This window comes from Dipodomys spectabilis, unplaced genomic scaffold, assembly GCF_019054845.1.
Source record: "Dipodomys spectabilis isolate Male_0828 unplaced genomic scaffold, ASM1905484v1 ptg000006l, whole genome shotgun sequence".
In the NCBI taxonomy this organism is placed as follows: domain Eukaryota; kingdom Metazoa; phylum Chordata; class Mammalia; order Rodentia; family Heteromyidae; genus Dipodomys; species Dipodomys spectabilis.
Window position 1 is genome coordinate 6,306,493 of NW_024870683.1, and position 19,609 is coordinate 6,326,101.

Genomic DNA, 19,609 nt, shown 5'->3' on the forward strand with positions numbered 1-19,609 from the left:
CTTTCTTAATGAAAAACGGTGCTGGCAGCTTTTCTAGTAAACCAAATGTTTTTTATTGGACATGTCAGCCAGAAATTTTGGAAAACATAATAAAATAGCTTTCATTTAAAACATCCTCATTATGCCCACCACCACCAATCAATATTATTAACATAGTCTAATAGCATTTTTCTTTAATATTCAATAGTTTGCTATAGCTTACATCTTTTTTCAACTAAACAGAAAACCATTGATTTTCTACAATATTTTGTATAATTGGCTTTTAAAGTTTTTTAATTATTTACTTATTTTTGAGACAAGGTCTTACTATGTATCTCAAATTCATTGCAATCTTGCTAGCAACCTGGGCTACATGCCCAGCACTTGAAAGACAGCACTTAAAGACAGAGGTAGGAGGATCTCAAGTTCAAGGCCAATGTATGCTCCAAGGTAAATTTGAGGACAACCTGGACTATAGAAACTGTGTCTCTAACCAAAACGACAAAAAAAAGCCCAGTCTGGCATAGAACTCGAAACTCTCCTATCTTTATCTGTGTCCCCACTGCTGTGATTACTCAAATTTCAAATATTATTAAAATCACTTCATAATTTAAGTGGAATACATAGTAACAATAATCATTTCCTGATCACAGTCTTAAACAATTTCTAATTCCTTACAATCATCCTGCAAAAACCATGTACCATAATCTATTTTTATACTTTTAAAAAATTAATTGGTTAGATCTCCAACAAATACTACTTTAAGTAAGTGGTAAAACAGATCGTTAGTGTATGGGACAAACTTACATACTTTTACAGCATGCTATAATGCAGTAACCAGATCAGATCTGGTTGGGAATGTAACTCAGTGGTAGAGTATTTGCCTAGTATACCCAAGGTCCTCAATTCAATCCATACCACAACCACACAGACAAAAAACAAAACAAAAAAAAACCCTCACATCTAGGGTACTTCTACCAAAAATGCATGAACCAATTCTAATGATGAGGAAGTATCAAACAAACCTAAACTGAAGATACTGTACAAAACAACTGGTCTATATTCTTCAAATAACTATCATGAAACTGAGGAACATTTCCACCATAAAAGAACCAAACATGGTAGTGAAAATGAAAGGTTGGAGGATCAAGAGTAGTTATAGGCCACTCTGAGCCATATAGCAAGACGTTGTCTTTAAAAATAAAATTTAAAACCCAAAAGGGAAGAGGAGCATAGGTTGATTGAAAGGACTAAGGATATAGCTTAGAGATAGAGCATGTGCTTATCACAACCAGAGTGGAGTGGAGAAGGAGAGTGAGAGGGAGAGAATGAGAGACAGACATACTGAAGAGTCCTGACACCTAAATACAATGTAAGATTAAGGACTTACCTAAAACCATTATTGCCAGTGATAAACAAGTACACAATTTTAGCTTTCCAGAAGCTGACTACAAGTTCAAAGTCAGGCTATTGTGCCAGCCTACACTATGTACCGATAGTGAATGATAGGGTCTCAACAACACAATAAAAAGATATGGCGCCAGTGGCTTACACCTGTAATCCTAGCTACTCAGGAGGCTGAGATCTGAGGATTATAGTTCAAAGCCAGCCCTGGCAGGAAAGTCTGGGAGACTCTTATCTTCAATAAACAACAAGAAAACCAGAAGTGGCGCTGTAAGCTCAAGTGGTAGAGCGCTAGCCTAGAGCTGAAGAGATGAGGGACAGCGCCCAGGCCCAGAGTTCAAGACCCAGGACTGACAAAAAAAAAAAAAAAAAAAAATATATATATATATATATATATATAGAGAGAGAGAGAGAGAGAGAGAGAGAGAGAGAGAAAGAGGCGGGGCACCGAGGGCTCACACCTGTTATCCTAGCTACTCAGGAGGCTGAGATCTGAGGGAAGTCTGTGAAACTCTTATTTCCAATAAACCACTCAGAAAACCAGAAGTGGCGCTGTGGCTCAAGTGGTAGAGCACTCGCCTTGAGCTGAAGAGATGAGGAACAGCACCCAGGCCGAGCTCAAGCCCCACAATTGACAAAAAAAAGATATGGAGACAACTAAGATAAATATAAATATAATAATCTATAAATTAGATAATAACCTAATTTTCTGACTTTGGATAATTATACTGTGACTATGTAAAGGAAGATCTAAGGATAGTAAATTCAAGGGTAGCCTGAGCTATGGTGAGTTCAATGCCAGTTAGGCTGAAAAGGCCCTGTCTCAAAAATCAGAGGGAGCAGCCAGGGGCCAGTGGCTCACTCCTGTAATCCTAGCTACGCAGGAGGCCAAGATCTGAGGATCACGGTTCAAAGCCATCCTGGGCAGCAAAGTCCATGAGACTCTTTCTGGCTTTTTACTTTTTGCTTATGTGGTGCTAAGGAATCGAACCCAGGGCCTCAGGCATGCAAGGCAAGCGCTCTACCACTGAGCCACCTTCCCAGCCCTCCATGAGACTCTTATCTCCAATAAACCACTAGAAAACCAGAAGTGTCACTGTGGCTCAAGTGGTAGAGCGCTGGCCTTGAGCTGAAGAGCGCAAGGACAGCACCCAAGCCCAGAGAGTTCAAGCCTCACGACCAACAAAAAAAAAAATCTTGGGGAAAGACATAGTTGTAAAGTCATGGTCCTGAATGCATCCCCAGCATTACAAAAATAAGTAACATTCTCGATAAATTATCAAAATAGTACAGAAAAAAGTTAAAAGTTGATAGATAGGGGCTGGGAAGGTGGCTCAGTGATAGAGTGCTTGCTTTTTGCATGCCTGAGGCCCTGGGTTTGAGTCCTCAGCACCACATAAGCAAAAAGAAAAAAAAAAAGCTGATAGATATACATACATCTGAGGGATCTAGAAAAAAGAGTCTGTAGAAATTATATGACTATCTTTTTTTAATGTGTGCTGGTCCTTGGGCTTAGACAAAGGTCTCAAGCTCTCACTTGACTCTTTTGCTTCTTGCTGGCATTATACTACCTGAGCCATATATCCATATCTAGCTTTTTTTTGAGGGGTGCGGGGGGGAGGGGGGGGAGAATCCAGTTGTAGGGCCTGAACTCTGGGCCTGGGCGCTATCCCTCAGCTCTTCAGCTCAAGGCTAGCACTCTACCACTTGAGCCACAGCACCACTTCCGGCTTTTTTCTTTTTGCTTATGTGGTGCTGAGGAATCGAACCCTGGGCTTCATGCATGCAAGGCAAGCGCTCTACCACTGAGCCACCTTCCCAGCCCCTATATCTGGCTTTTTGCTAGTTGATTGGATAAAAGACTCTTGGAATTATCTGCTTGGACTGGCTTCAAACTTTAATCCTCAGATCTCAACCGCCAGAGTAGCTAGGATTACAGATGTGAGCTACAGGTACCTAGCTTTTATATGTGCTACTTTTGAAACTCTTTTGAGGCTCAGTGGTAGAGTGCTTGCCTACTATGCATGAAGCCCTGGGTTTGATTCCTCAGTACCAAATAAACAGAAAAAGCTGGAAGTGGTGCTGTGGCTCAAGTGGTAGAGTGCTAGCCTTGAGCTAAAGTACTCAAGCACAGCGCCCAGACCCAGAGTTCAAGCCCCTGGACCAACACAAAAACAGCAACAAGAGTGTGTCCAGGCTGGGAATATGGGTTAGTGGTAGAGAGCTTGCCTGGTGTGCATGAAGCCCCGGGTTAGATTCTTCAGTATGACATAAACAGAAAAGGCTGGATGTGGCACTGTGGCTCAAGTGGTAGAGTGGTAGCCTTGAACAAAAGAAGCTCAGGGACAGAGCCTAGGCCCTGAGTTCAAGCCTCAGGACTGGCAAAAAAAAAAAATAGTGTCCATGTATGTAATTTTAAAAATTATATTCAAAAGAAAGAAAAGATAGTTTGGTAGCAGCCTATAATAACAATGTCCATGATCCTAGCATTTAGGAGGTTAGGGCATTTGCTGAGTTGGTTAAGTAAGGATCTAAAACTGACCTGCACTACTTAAAGAGTAGAAAGACATTGTCAAAAAAAAAAAACAGCTGAGTTCTGGTGGTTCACACCTGTAATATTAGATCAAGATTCTAAGCCAGCCCAGTCAGGAAAGTACATGAGACCCTTATCTCCAATTTTTGTTTTGTTTTCTTTTCTTTTGTTGTTTTTTTCTGTGTGTTTTCTTGTGGGTCATGGGGCTTGAACTATGGGCCTGGGCACTGTCCCTGAGCTCTTTAGCTCAAGGCTATCGCTCTACCACTTGAGTCACAGTGCCACTTCTGGTTTTCTGGTGGTTAATTGGAGAAAAGAGTCTCACAGACTTTTCTGTCTGGGCTGGCTTTGAACCATGATCCTCCAATCTCAGCATTCTGAGTAGCTAGAACTACAGGGGTAAGCCACCAGTGCCCAGCTAACGCCAATTAACTACAAAAACAAAAACAAAAACAAAAAAACCCATACCAGAAGTAGAGTTGTGGCTCAAGTGGTAGAATGCTAGCCTTAAGCAAAAAGAGCTCAAGGTCAGCATCCATGCCTTGAGTTCAAGCTCCATGACCAGCACAAAAACATCAATAAAAACAAACAACTAGGGGCTGGGATAAATCTCAGTGGCAAAGCACTTGATAACAATGCAACATCCTGGGTTTGATCCCCAGTGCCAAAAAATAAAAATTAAAAAACTTAGCTTGTCTAAATTGTAAAGTGACTGGCCAGAGATCCAAATCCAGATTTATACAAATTCAAAAGTGCTGTGTTCTCTTTCAGCATGAAACTTAGGCGGGTTCAATCAGAACATCACTACTCTATTACAATAGAACTGGGCACTTTTTGCTCAAGGCTAGCACTCTACCACTTGAGCCACAGCACCACTTCCCTTTTTTTTTTGGGTCCGGTTGTGGGGCCTGAACTCTGGGCCTGGCCGCTGTCCCTCAGCTCTTCAGCTCAAGGCTAGTGCTCTACCACTTGAGCCACAGCACCATTTCCAGCTTTTTTCTTTTTGCTTATGTGGTACAAAGGAATCGAACCCAGGGCCTCAGGCATGCAAGGCAAGCGCTCTACCACTGAGCCAACTTCCCAGCCCACCATTTCTTCTTCTGTTTATATGGTACTGAGGAAACTAACCCAGGGCTTCACACACACTACCATTCTATCACTAAGCCACATTCCCAGCCACTAAATATATGTAGTTTTTGTCATGAGATTGCACTTAAGATTACTCTTAAGGGGCTGGGAAGTTGGCTCAGTGGTAGAGCGCTTGCCTTGCATGCCTGAGGCCCTGGGTTCGATTCCTCAGCACCACATAAGCAAAAAGAAAAAAGCTGGAAGTGGCGCTGTGACTCAAGTGGTAGAGCGCTAGCCTTGAGCTGAAGAGCTGAGGGACAGAGCCCAGGCCCAGAGTTCAGGCCCCACAACCGGACCCAAAAAAAAAAAAAAAAAGATTACTCCTAATATATTTCTTCTTTGGTTAGAGTCATTTATGAAACAACTTTTTCCTTAAATACTCCTCTATCAAGGGATGGTGTTAACTGGGTAAACGTGACTCATGCCTATAATCCTAGCTATTCAAGAGGCTAAGATTTGAGGATCACAATTCAAAGCTACACTGGGCAAGAAAGTCCATGAAACTCCTATCTCCAATTAACTGCCAAAAAGCTGTTGCTCAAAGTGGTAGAGCTCTATCTTTGAGAACAAAAGATCAGGGTCAGCAATCAGGCCTTGAGTTCAAGTACCAGGACCAGCACCAAAAAACAAAGGGATGGCCTTACTCCCCCAAATACAAAATTTTCCAACAGTAACAGTTTTTCTTGATCTATTAATGAATAAATACTTATCAGAGTAGGAGTACTCAGGAGAAAGCACTGAATAGCAATGATGTGTTTCTGTTAATACTAACAAAATACAAGCTAGCTTCACATTGAATTTAACAGGACAAGTAAATAAATAGTCTACTGACTATCAAATAGTCTACTGACTATCAGCAGGGCACTTGGGTATGAACAATTATGATAAAAGTACTTATAAGGGAAAGGGATGGAACTCAGCGGTATAGTACTTGCCAAGCATGTACAAAACCCATTACCCCCCCCTAAAAAAAAAAAATCACTTATATTTAACTATCAAAATTCAGTCAAAGCTGGGTATGATGACACAAGCCTATCATGAATTTGAGGCCAGTCTGGGGTGGGTGGGTGAGAGAGAGAGAGAAAGAAAGAGAGAGAGAGAGAGTGAGAGTGTGTGTGTGTGTGTGTGTGTGTGTATAAATATTGAGACCTTGTCTTTGAAAAATATAGAAAAGCCCTCAGTCTGAAATTAGGATGAACCAGGTAAGGTTTATTTATTTACTCACTTACATACTGCCTCTGAAAAGATACTTGCCAATCTATAGAATGTTAACTTTGTACCAGATTACTGTATGTCTGACTTCATTTAAAATAATAATTATAGGGGCTAGGAAAGTCGCTCAGTGGTAGAGTGCTTGCCTCGCATGCATGAGGCCCTGGTTCGATTCCTCAACATCACATAAACAGAAAAAACCGAAAGTGACGCTGTGGCTTTAGTGGTAGAGTGCTAGCCTTGAGCTGAAGAGCTGAGGGACAGCGCCCAGGCCCAGAGTTCAAGCCCCCACGACCACCATCTCCAATGATAATAATAATAATAAATAATAGTAGCTAGAGTTGTAGCTCGGTAATACAGCATTTGTCCAGTACACAAGAGGCCCACATTTAATCCCCAGCACTGAAAAAAATAAAAATAATAAAAAAGAAAAAGGAAAGTAGAACGAATGAATGGATGGACAAACAATGAACAAACAAAAGAAAGAAAAAGAAAAGAAATAGGAAGGGACAGAAAGGATGGGAACTGAGAACAAAAGGGTATGACCTAGATGATAATAGGTAGCTTGAATTCAGAATTAAACAGTTTACACTGAACAACATTCATTTGTATCTGAATCATCAATATTACCTCTTTCCTAGTATTTAACTGTATAGTTTTTAAACACAAGTTCAAAATCCTGAAGTTTCCTGCAAAGGAAAACATTATTTATGTTCTTTTCATTTCATTCTAAACAAGAGAAACAAAAGTTCCACAAACTCTTACCTGGACCACTTGTTTCTGTGGTTGTGTTGCCTGTGTTGCTGAAATCTGTGTTTTTTCCCGAGCACCTCGGCAACGATCATTGCTCACCGAAGTCATCATGTATAGTATATACAAAATAATGTATGTACAAAGTAGAAAATCTGCAAGAAAATAGACAAGAGTAAGCAAAACCTTCAAATCATGGTAAAAAGAAAACTTAATTTAAGGACTAGATGCCACATAAAAGTGTCAGGTACTGGTGGTTTCACACTTGTAATACTATTAACTAAGGAGGCTGAGATCTGAGGGTTGTAGTTCAAAGCCAGCTCAGGCAAGAAAATCCATGAGGCTGTTATAGCCAATTAATTTGCAAAAAGCCAGAAGAGGAGCTGTGGCTTAAGTGGTAGAATGCCAGCCTTGAGCTAAATAGCTAAGAAAGAACATGAAGCCCTGAGTTCAAGCCCTAGTACTGGCACGTATACACACATACTCTCTCGAATAAAAATTTTCAAGAAATATCCCTTTCATATTAGTAGGTTAGTATTAGGGTTTTTTTTAATTGTTATTATAAAGGTGATATAGAAGGGGACAGTTGGCTGGGCGCTGGTGGCTCACGCCTGTAATCCTAGCTACTCAGGAGGCTGAGATCTGAGAATCGCGGTTCAAAGCCAGCCCGGGCAGGAGAGACCGTGAGACTCCTATCTCCAATAAACCACCAGAAAACCGGAAGTGGTGCTGTAGCTCAAGTGGTAGAGCGTTCGCCTTGAGCTGAAGAGCTGAGGGACAGCGCCCAGGCCCAGAGTTCAAGCCCCACGACCGACCAAAAAAAAAAAAAAAGAAGGGGACAGTTATATAAGTCGGATAATGAGTACATTTCTCAATGTCACCCCTTCCCTCACTCTCTCCCAGTTTTTTGTTTTGTTTGGTTTTTGGGTCCGGTCGTGGGGCCTGAACTCTGGGCCTGGATGCTATCCCTCAGCTCTTCAGCTCAAGGCTAGCGCTCTACCACTTGAGCCACAGCACCACTGCCGGCTTTTTTGTTTTTGCTTATGTGGTGCTGAGGAATCGAACCCAGGGCCTCATGCATGCAAGGCAAGCGCTCTACCACTGAGCCACCTTCCCAGCCCCTGTTTTTAAAGTTCTTAACCTTTTAAATTAAGTATTTAAAATTAAGCACCCAATCAAAAACTGTTTGGTGTTCAGTGGTGCTAAAATCTTCAAACAAATAATCATTAGTTTGCTTATAGCTATCCAACAATTCTGTTCACTGAACTATATGTTCCGATTTATCTTTTGAACTGTTTATTCCTCAGTGCTTTGTGAAAATATTTAAAAATACACTGTAACAAAGTAAGAATTTCTCCTTACAGGATGCCATCTAGTGATAAATCTTTGCATGTGCACAGAGCTTAAGATTTACACTGAGTTGAATAGATGCTACAATGGAATTCTTTTACTGACCAAAAAGTCTTAATTTTTTATAGCCTAATACAACCAAACATTATTTTGCCATAATGTTCAGTTATCAGTAAGGAAAAACCATAAGACTTTCTCTATTTCTCTGAGTATAAATATTAACAGTTCATATTTCCTTTCTAATCAGCAATCCTTAGTATAAAACAGTCCATAATGACTAATTAGGCTATAAATAAAGGTCCTAGTTCCATAATGAAGTCAGATTAGCTGTTTTTTGGTGAAGCGTAAGTACATAGCATACTTTATTCTTAAGTGTTGTTTAAAAATAACATATTTTTCCATTTTTAATTAAGGTTTAGTGTTGCTACATATTAACAAGTTATTAGCATTATTATATATTATTACTATGAAAAGCCTGTAGCTTATAAATAACATAGAAGCTGGACTCCAGTGGTTTATGTCTATAATCCTAGCTTCTCAGAAGGCTGAGATCTGAGATTTAAGATTCAAGGTCAGTTCAGCCAAGCACACAAATCCAAGAGATCCTTATCTCCAATTAACTACATAAGTCTAGAAGTAAAGGGCTAAGTCAACAGTCATTATTAGAAAAAGCCAAGGGACAGCATAGGGCCCAATTTAAGACCTAGTACTGGTGTACATACACGTACACACACACGTACACACACGTACACACACACGTACGTGTACACACACACACACACACACACACACACACACACACACACACACACACACACACACACACACACACACACACACACACACACACACACACACACACACACACACACACACACACACACACCCCCCAGATCCCATGGGGGAAAAAAACACTTCAAAGGACTATTGAAATGGGTGCAGATGGCTCATACCTGAATCCTAGCTACTCAAGGCTGAGAACTGAGGATCACACTAAACAGGTAAGTCTGTGAAACTCATCTCCACTAAACTACCAAAAAAGCCAGAAGTGAAACTGTGGCATAAGTGATAGAGTGCTAGCCCTGAGCAAAAAAGCAGCTCAGGGACAGTGCCTTGGCTCTGATGTCAAGCCCCAGAAACAGCACCAAAAGAAAAGAAGAAAATGAAAGCAAGAGTAATGAAGTCTTATGTCTTCAGGATAAGTATGTCAAAATATTCAGATTAGCTTGTTTTCTGGAATTATGGCTCTCCACATTTAAGACTGAAATTTCAGAATAGCTGACTTGCTCTTCATAAAGAATTTTGTCTTGATGCTGAAGATGTCCAGCAAAAATATTTTCAGAGCTGGCCACAATGGTATTCGCCTATAGTCTCAGATACAAAGTATTGGAGTACAGCCCTGGCAACAATGAGACCTCATCAGAGAAGGGAAAAAAAGAAAACCTTCCAGAGACCAAACTGAGGCTCTCCAGAAGAAGAACAGAAGAAAATATAACTAAAACACAGAGAACAGAAAATACATAAAGTTAATGACATGACTCAACAAAATTTTCTCATATGAATTTTATATGGAACTTCTAAAGATTATGAATCAAAGTTACCAAAGTAACCATCAATAACCTTTAAGTTTTTTACTCTGCACTGTAAAAATAATAGTCATGGGAATTAAACTGTAAGATTCAACACCTTCAATTAACATACTGTTATCTATGCATAAACTCCAGAAACAGAACTAGATGTAATAAACAGAATTGCTTCTGCCAATAAGTACCCAGTTGCCAGATCATAGGAATTCAAATTATTCTTGTGTTCCATCCTCTCTATTACTTCTCTATCCTCAAGAGCTCTATTACTAGGGAACAGGTTCCAAGAGATTGCTTAGAATAGAAACAGACAAGAGCAAGAGATTCTAAAAATAATCTAGCAGAAACACAAACATGCATATCTCAGGTTCTTTAGCTGCAAGACACACAAGGTTACAATTCAACAAAATTTAGAGCCTTATGTATCTCACTTTATTCAAAGTAAATGAAAGCTGTGACCGATTTTAACACAAGTAAGAGTTGCTGGTATATTTTTAATTTTTTTCCCTTCATTTTCTTGTCAGCACTGTGGCTTGAACCTAAGTGTTGTCCTTCAGCTTTTTCACTTAAGGCTGGCACTCTATCATTTGAGCCACAGCTCTACTTCTGGCTTCTTAGTGGTTAATAGAGATAGAAACCTCAAACTTTTCTGTCTGGGTTGGCTTCAAACTGAGACTCTCAGATCTCAACCTCCTGAATAACTAGAACTACAGACAGGAAGCATCCTCTGTTTTTAACTTCTTTAAAACAAAATCAGGGCTGGGAATGTGGCTTAGTGGTAGAATGCTTACCTAGAATGCATGAAGCCCTGGGTTCAATTCCTCAGAACCACATAAGCAGAAAAAGCCAGAAGTGGTGCTGTGGCTCAAGTGGTAGAGTGCTAGCCTTAGGCAAAGAGAGGCTCAGGGACAGAGCCCAGGCCCTGAGTTCAAGCCCCAGGACTGGCAAAACAAAAACAAAAACAAAAACACCCAATTGTAGTGGCATACACCTGTAATCTCAACACTCAGGAGACTGAATCAGGAGGATTTTGAGTTCAAGGCCAGCTTGGGAATATATAGTAAGACACTATCTCCAAAAGAAAAGAAAGAAAAAAACAAAAGAAAATCAGCAAATACAATATAAATTTCCAGTTATCTAAGGTATAAAAAAAAAGGTCAATATAATGTATAATATAAAAAAACAGCATAATAAACTAACTTGATTGGGCTAAAAATACTTTTTCTAGAAAGAGGTTTGTTGGGATTGGCCAGTGGGAGAGGGGTTGGCATACTAGAGTTTGGACTCAGCCTTTCTTGGGCTTGCTAGGCAGCTCCACCACTTGAGCCACACCCCCAAAACTGCTATTTTTTTTTTTTTAAGGACTACTTTGAAAATTAGATACTTCAAAAAGCTGTGGGGTTTTGCTGTTATTGTTTGGCCAGTCTTAGGGCTTGAACTCAAGGGCCAAGGCACTATCCCTGAGCTTCTTTCTGCTCAAGGCTAGCACTCTACCACTTGAGCCACAGCTCCACTTCCAGCTTTTTCTGTTTATGTGGTACTGAGGAATCCAACCCAGGGCTTCGTGCATGCTAGGCAAGCACTCTACCACGAAGCCACCTTCCCAGCCCACAGCTGTGTTTTCAAAAGATATCAGTTCAGAAAAAGAAAAAAAAAATTTTCCGTTTGGAATGAATAGAAGATGGTTAACAGTCACCAATGCTTAATTATTAAAGCATATATAAACTAATACCACAGATTTATCCTGAGGACACTAACTTTTTTTTTTTTTTGGGTCGGTCGTAGGGCTTGAATTCTGGGCTTGGGCGCTGTCCCTGTGCTCTTCAGCTCAAGGTGAGCACTCTACCACTTGAGCCACAGCGCCACTTCCGGTTTTCTAGTGGTTTTTATTGGAGAAAAGTCTCATGGACTTTCCTGCCCAGGCTGGCTTTGAACCACAATCCTCAGTTCTCAACCTCCTGAATAGCTAGGATTACAGGCGTGAGCCACCAGCGTCTGGCTTGACACTAACCTTAAGGTATACAAAAACACTATGGGATAAAAATATTTAAAACTGCTATCAGCCAGGCACCAGTGGCTCACACTTGAAATCCTAGCTATTCAGGAGGCTGAGAGCTGAGGATAGTAGTTTCAAAGCCAGCCCAGGCAGGAAAGTCCAGGATTCTTAACTCCAATTAACAACCAGAAAACAAGAAGTAGCACTGTGGCTCAAACTGGTAGAGCACAAAAGCTCAGGGACAGTGCCCAGTACCTGAGTTCAAGCCCCATGACAGACAGGAAAAAAAAAAGTTATCATATCATATCCTAAAATAAAAACATTGACAATCACATTTGATCACTTTGAAATGTTACAGAATACTTGTTGATAACATTTTGAGACTAAGGAAGATTTCAACAGTCACTGATACACTTGTGCATCAGCTACTAAACCAAGTAAATATTACAGGAATAACAAAATGAATGCCTTTTTTAAACAAGCATGAGTTACTAAGTGAACTAAGAGCTCAACTGAAAATAGGATAGAAGTTGGGAATGTGGCATAGTGGTAGAGTGCTTGCCTAGCATGCATGAAGCCCTGGATTCCATCCCTCAGAACCACATAAACAGAAAAAGCTGGAAGTGGCAGTGTGGCTCAAGCAGTAGAGCACTAGCTTTGAGCAGAGAGAGGCTTGGGGAGAGATCCCAGGCCCTGAGTTCAAGAATTGGCAAAAAAATTAAAAAAAAAGTGCACATGCACATGCACGTACATTACATGCAAGTACTACAACTTGAACTCAAGAGCATCTCACTTGTGCTTAGCTTTTTGGCTCAAGGTTGGTGTTCTACCACTTCAGCCATACTTCCACTTCTGGCTTTTGACTAGAATTTGTCCTTGTTGGATTCAAACCTCAATCCTCAGGTCTCAGCCCCCAAGTAGCTAGGATTATGAGTAGTTAGGACTATAGAGCTAAGATTATGAGCCACGGATATCCAGTTTAGGATGTATAATTTATGTTCAAGAAGCCAAACTCAGCCAGATGCCACTGGTTCATGCTACTTCTCAGGAGGCTGAAGTTTGAAGCCAACCTGGATGGAACAAAATCCAAGAAACTTCATCTCCAAAATAACCAGCAAGGGGCTGAGAAGGTGGCTCAGTGGTAGAGCGCTTGCCTTGCATGCATGAGGCCCTGGGTTCGATTCCTCAGCACCACATAAAAAAAAGAAAAAAGCTGGAAGTGGCGCTGTGGCTTAAGTGGTAGAGTGCTAGCCTTAAGCTGAAGAGCTGAGAGACAGTGCCCAGGCCCAGAGTTCAGGCCCCACGACCAGACCCAAAAAAAAAAAAAAAAACCAAGCTAGAGGCATAGCTCTAGTGCCAGCTGAGCAAGCAAGCTGAGCCAAGTGCAGGGCCTCAATTCAAAGCCATCCTGCAAAAATAAAGAAGCAAGTCTCTAAGAATGCCCATAGTGGGCTAGGAATGTGGCTTAGCTTGCCTAGCATGCATGAAGCCCTGCGTTGAATTCCTCATACCACATAAACAGAAAAAGTCAGACGTGGTGCTGTGGTTCAAGTGGTAGAGCGCTAGCATTGGGCACAGAGAGGCTCAAGGACAATGCCCAGGCCCTGAGTTCAGTACAGGCAAAAAAAAAAAAGAATGCCCATAGATTCTGTTCACTCAATTATGAGGCCAGTGTTACAAGGGCTATGTATCCAACTAGTTAGGATGGGCACAGCTGTACATTTATACACAAGTCTAAAATTATTATGTAATGATACTTCAATTGATCTTGAGTTTAGCCAAGAAACAATAAATAATGGTAATAATGATGGCAAATACATACTATCCACCATGCACTATGTTATGGGATATATCTATATATACACACTCAACACTCTAGGTACATAATATTCTAGGTACATAATAACACATAATACATAATACTATATTTGTTGTTGTTAAGAGTTCTGCTATACACTTGCTAATTAGGCATTCTACTACTTGTACCATGCCCACAGCTAATTAAAAGATGAAGCTAAGGATTCAAACCAAGGCCATCTAACCACTGGACCCTTAACCACTGTGCTATGTTAACAAAGTGTTCAGTTACAGATAGACAACAGTCCCCAGCTCAGCCTCCTCTTCTACAAGGCAACAGAACTACTGTGTGTGACCTGCATTGCTAATGACTAATGAGAAAGAACTGCTATGAGCCAAAATCTTACTAAGCTCTATGATCTTCCAGATACCTCTCAGTACTACCTTTGGGTCTCTATGAACTCTTATGACCAGTTTTACTACTTTTGTTTGTTTAATTTCCAATCTGTGCTCTTGATATTTCTACTAAGAAAAGATCCATTATTCTCAAACTTTTCTAGAGAAAATTAATTTAAAAGAATCTCAATTGGTTTGCAAAGTGCAGAACAGGCAGTGAGAAGAAGATAATAATGGCCAATCCAGGAGAGAATTAAGGCAACGAGGATGCCAAAGTACGAAATTATGAGACTAATTCCATGCAGCTTAACTGCCAGTGTCCTGAATGCCAGGAGCTGACCAAGCTAATACTTTTATTCTCCACAGCTGTAGAGGGCAGGGTCAGGCTTCTAGCAACTGGTGGACAAGGATGAATTTCTCTACACCCACTTGGCAGACAGTAGAGGGACAATGTTATCAGCTGTCCCATGCATATAACCTGTCCATGGAAAAAATGAGCACTGGTGAACTCTTGAACATTACAGAACATCAAATTTCATTTGTTACATTCACATTTCTCATTTGGGTACCTAAGATCCAGGAGGGGATGGGCTGGGAAGGTGGCTCAGTGGTAGAGCGCTTGCCTTGCATGCATGAGGCCCTGGGTTCGATTCCCCAGCACCACATAAGCAAAAAGTAAAAAGCCAGAAGTGGTGCTGTGGCTCAAGTGGTAGAGCGCTGGCCTGAGCTGAAGAGCTGAGGGACAGCGCTCAGGCCCAGAGTTCAAGCCCCATGACCGGACCCAAAAAAAAAAAAAAAAAAACAAGCCGGGCGCTGGTGGCTCACGCCTGTAATCCTAGCTACTCAGGAGGCTGAGATCTGAGGATCACGGTTCAAAGCCAGCCCGGGCAGGAGAAACAGTGAGACTCCTATCTCCAATAAACCACCAGAAAACCGGAAATGGCGCTGTAGCTCAAGTGCTAGAGCGCTCGCCTTGAGCTGAAAAGCTGAGGGACAGCGCCCAGGCCCAGAGTTCAAGCCCCACGACCAACAAAAAAAAAAAAAAAACAAGATCCAGGAGGGGAAAGTATTCTCTATGACTATTTCCATACATGTGTCCTATTCCTACCTTGAATTCCCAACTCTAAATCCTGCCTCCCTTTTTCTTCCATTCTTTCTGGTGATTTAGAGAACTTAACTCAGGGCTTGACATATACTGAGCAAGTATTTTATCACTGCGCTACACTTCCAGTATTTAAAACTTGTCTTTAAGCTGGACGCCGGTGGCTCACGTCTGTAATCCTAGCTACTCAGGAGGCTGGGATCTGAGGATTGCAGTTTAAAGCCAGCCCGGGCAGCAAAGACTGTGAGACTCCTATCTCCAATAAACCACCAGAAAATCGGAAGTGGTGCTGTAGCCCAAGTGGTAGATTGCTCGCCTTGAGCTGAAGAGCTGAGAGATAGTGCCCAGGCCCAAAGTTCAAGCACCACGACCGACCAAAAAAAAAAAGAAAAAACTGTCTTTAGGACTACGAAGGTGGCTCAGCGGTAGAGTGCTTGCCGTGCATGCATGAGGCCCAGGGTTCAATTCCTCAGCCCCAAGTAAGCAGAAAAGGCCAGAAGTGGCACTGTGGCTCAAGTGGTACAGCGCTAGCCTTGAGCTGAAGAGCTGAGGGGCAGCGCCCAGGCCCAGAGTTCAGGCCCCACAACTGATGCAAAAAAATTAATTAATTAAAAATTAAAACTTATCTTTAACTCAGCAGCTGCTAGGATTCCTTGTCTTTCAGTTACTCAAAAAGTCTCTTCATTCTTTACATCTTTACTTTTACTTTTTCTTGACTTTTTTTTTTCTTTTTTGGAAATACCAGGGTCTCAAACTTGCTAAGGCAAGCAACGTATCATCTTAGCCGTACTCTCAGTCCTTTCTTTGGAGATCAGGTCTTGTTAATTTTGCTGGAGCTAACTTAGTCAATTTCTCTTACCTCTTCTCCACAAGTAGCCAGCACCACCACGCCCAGCCTCCTAACCCTAACCTCTTTTTTTTTTTTTTTTTTTGATCCTGTCGTGGGGGCTGAACTCTGGGCCTAGGCGCTGTCCCTCAGCTCTTCAGCTCAAGGCTAGCGCTTTACCACTTGAGCCACAGCGCCACTTCTGGTTTTTTCTGCTTATATGGTGCTGAAGAATCGAACCCAGGGCCTCATGCATGCGAGGCAAGCACTCTACCACTGAGCCAAATTCCCAGCCCTAACCTCTTCTTAAAAATAAAAATTTTAAAGACCTGCACTAGCTCAGTGCTGGTGGCTCATGCCTATAATCCTAGCTACTCAGGAGGCTGAGATCTGAGTATCTCGGTTCAAAGCCAGCCCACGCAGGAGAGTTCATGAGACTCTCATATCCAATGAACTACGCAGAGAAGGTCAGAAATGCTGTTATGGTTCTAGTGGTAGAATCGTAGCCTTGAGCAAAAGCTCAAAGACAGTGGCCAAGCCCCAAGTTCAAGCCCCAAGACCTGGGGATAGGGGCAAAGGGAGAAGCCTGTACTATATATAGTTTTTATTAATAAGGCTATCACATTAAAGGAAAATGTAGGTTTGAGATTGAACAGGGGAGCTGCAAAGGTGGCTCAGTGGTAAAGCCTTGCCTTGCATGCATGAGGGCCTGGGTTCGATTCCCCAGCACCACATAAGCAAAAAGAAAAAAAGCCAGAAGTGGTGCTGTGGCTCAAGTGGTAGAGCGCTAGCCTTGAGCTGAAGAGCTGAGGGACAGCGCCCAGGCCCAGAGTTCAGGCCCCATGACCAGACCCAAAAAAATTAAATAAATAAATAAATAAAAAGACTGAACAGGTAGCTCAGTGGTACAGTGCTTGCCCAGGTATCCAGCACACACACAAAAACACATATACTTCAGATTACAATCAAACAAGCACTTCTCAATTAATACAAAGTTATTTCCTTAAGAGATTACTTGTGGCCTAGTGGTAGAGTGCTTGCCCTGGGTTCAATTCCTCAGTACCACATACACAGAAAAAGCCAGAAGTGGCACTGTGGCTCAAGTGGTAGAGCACTAGCTTTAAGCAAAGAGAGGCTCAGGGACAGTGCCCAGGCCCTGAATTCAAGCCCCAGGACTGGGGGAAATAAAGATTACTCCTGGGCTGGGAATGTTGCTTATTGGTAGAGTGCTTGCCTAGCATGCATGAAGCCCTGGGTTTGATTGCTCAGTACCACATAAACAGAAAAAGCTGGAAGTAGTACTGTGGCTCAAGTAGTAGACTACTATCCTTGAGCAAAAGAAGTTCAAAGACAGTGCCAGGGCCCTGAGTTCAAGTCCCAGGACTGGAAAAAAAAAATTTACTCCTCTGAGCTAAGAGTGTGGCAAAAGTCTATACTCCCAGAACTTAAGAAGGTGGGACAAGAACCTAAATTCCGGCCACCTTGGATAACACAGAGCCAGTCTCAAAAAAAAAATAAAGGTAAAGTTTAGTTGGGTACCAATGGTTAATACCTGTAATCCTAGCTACTCAGGAGTCTGAGATCTGGGGATCACAATTTGAAGCCAGGTGGGCAAACAAATCCAAGATTCTTATCTTCGGTTAACTTGTAAAAGCCAAAAGTGAAGATGTGACTCATCTGGGTGTGGCTCCAGTGGTACAACACCAGCTTTGAGCAAAAAAACTAAAGGAGAGCTGGGTCAGAGTACAAGGTCCTGACTTCAGCAATAAATAATAGTGCCAGCAATAACTATCCTTCCAATGGTCTTTTTTGCATCACTACCAGGATGTAATCTACCAGGAATAGCTGCATTATGCTTTTTGTCACTGAACATTAATGAACTATTACATAGGACTGGGAATATAGTGCAATAATTTAAACATTTGCCTAGCAGGCACAAAGCTAAAAGTGGTTAACCCACAACTATGCTTCCATAAGAGACAAAACTTTACAAAGCTTCAATTCTGCACTGGGGATATATAATTCAGTGGTAGTCTTTTTAGGAATAAACAGCTCTCAACATTATACACTACTCATTGAGGTTTTGGTGCTAGGTATAGAACCTTGTACATGCTAATAAACGTGTTCAACATGTGTTCCATCACTGAACTATAACTTCAATCCTTGTACATAAAGTACCAAATTTATAGTCTTGTTTTCAGTAGTTCTCAAAGCTTCCTTTGAACTCCTGGGTTCATGTGATCCTCTACTCTGAGACTCCACAAGTAGCTGGGATTACAGAAGCCTGATACAATGTCCAATGAGGGTTTGTTTTTGTCAGGTGTGGGGCTTGAGCTCAGGGCCTGGGCACTGTGGCTGAGCCTCTTTGTGCTCAAGGCTAGCGTTCTACCACCTAAGCCACAGCACCACTTACAGTTTTGTTTTTTTGGGGGTCTGGTCGTGGGGTCTGAACTCTGGGCACTGTCCCTCAGCTATTCAGCTCAAGGCTAGCGCTCTACCACTTGAGCCACAGTGCCACTTCCGACTTTTTTTTTTCTGCTTATGTGGTACTGAGGAATCGAACCCAGGGCCTCATGAATGCAAGGCAAGTGCTCTACCCCTGAGCCACCTTCCCAGCCCCACTTACAGTTTTTGAGTGGTTAGAGAAATCACACAGGAAGTTTTCTGCCTGGGCCGGTTTCAAACAGAGATCCTCAGAGCTCAGGCTTCTGAGTAGCTAGGATTACAGGCGTGAGCCACCAGGGCCCAGTTACAGTATTTTTTTTTGTTTTGTTTAGTTCTGGTTGGTTGTGGGGGCTGAACTCTGGGCCTGGCCCCCCCCCTCAGCTCTTCAGCTCAAAGCTAGCACCCTACTCCTTGAGCCACAATGCCACTTCCAGCTTTTTTCTGCTTATGTAGTGCTGAGGAATTGAACCTAGGGCCTCATGCATGCAAGGCAAGCACTCTACCACTAAGCCACCTTCTCAGCCCACAGTATGAGTTTTGATTATGTCAGTTTGTCACATATATAACCCTGGAATAATATTTTAATCAACCACAATATCAGTAACTGTCTCCTCTATTATACTGTTTTCATGCCCTATTTACCTGCCTGACCTCTCAATTATAAAACTGCTAGTAAAGTATACAGTTTACTTTGCTAATAATACTGCCAACACTTTCCTATTCCCTATTCCCAACACTTTATTCAACCTTGCCATTATCCCAAATTACACCTTTTTTTGTTTTGTCAGTCATGGGGCCTGAACTCTGGGCATAGGCGCTATCCCTCAGCTCTTCAGCTCAAGGCTAGTGCTCTACCACTTGAGCCACAGCGCCACTTCCCACTTTTTCTGCTTATGTGATGCTGAGGAATCGAACCCAGGGCCTCATGCTCACAAGGCAAGCACTCTACCACTGAGCCACCTTCCCAGCCCCTATACCTGCTTTTTTGCCTCTATCTTCTCCAGGCACATTTTCTCAACAGCACTGGCCACACTCTCCATTCTCTCATTTCCTGTTCCTCAGTGTGAACGCTACTTATTTCTACATGACATCAATAATAATTGGGACA

General features: G+C 41.9%; 1 protein-coding gene across 5 annotated transcripts in view; it reads right to left on the reverse strand.

Annotated features, from left to right (window-relative positions):
* Positions 1–19,609, reverse strand: part of Ubap2 (ubiquitin associated protein 2) — a 112,591-nt gene that overhangs the window by 79,595 nt on the left and 13,387 nt on the right. For all 5 annotated transcript variants that reach the window (XM_042696343.1, XM_042696335.1, XM_042696316.1 and 2 more), the window contains exon 2: positions 7,022–7,161. In XM_042696343.1, the coding sequence (XP_042552277.1) occupies positions 7,022–7,120 (99 nt within the window). In that variant the 5' untranslated portion in view covers positions 7,121–7,161. The remainder of the gene's footprint in view (positions 1–7,021; positions 7,162–19,609) is intronic.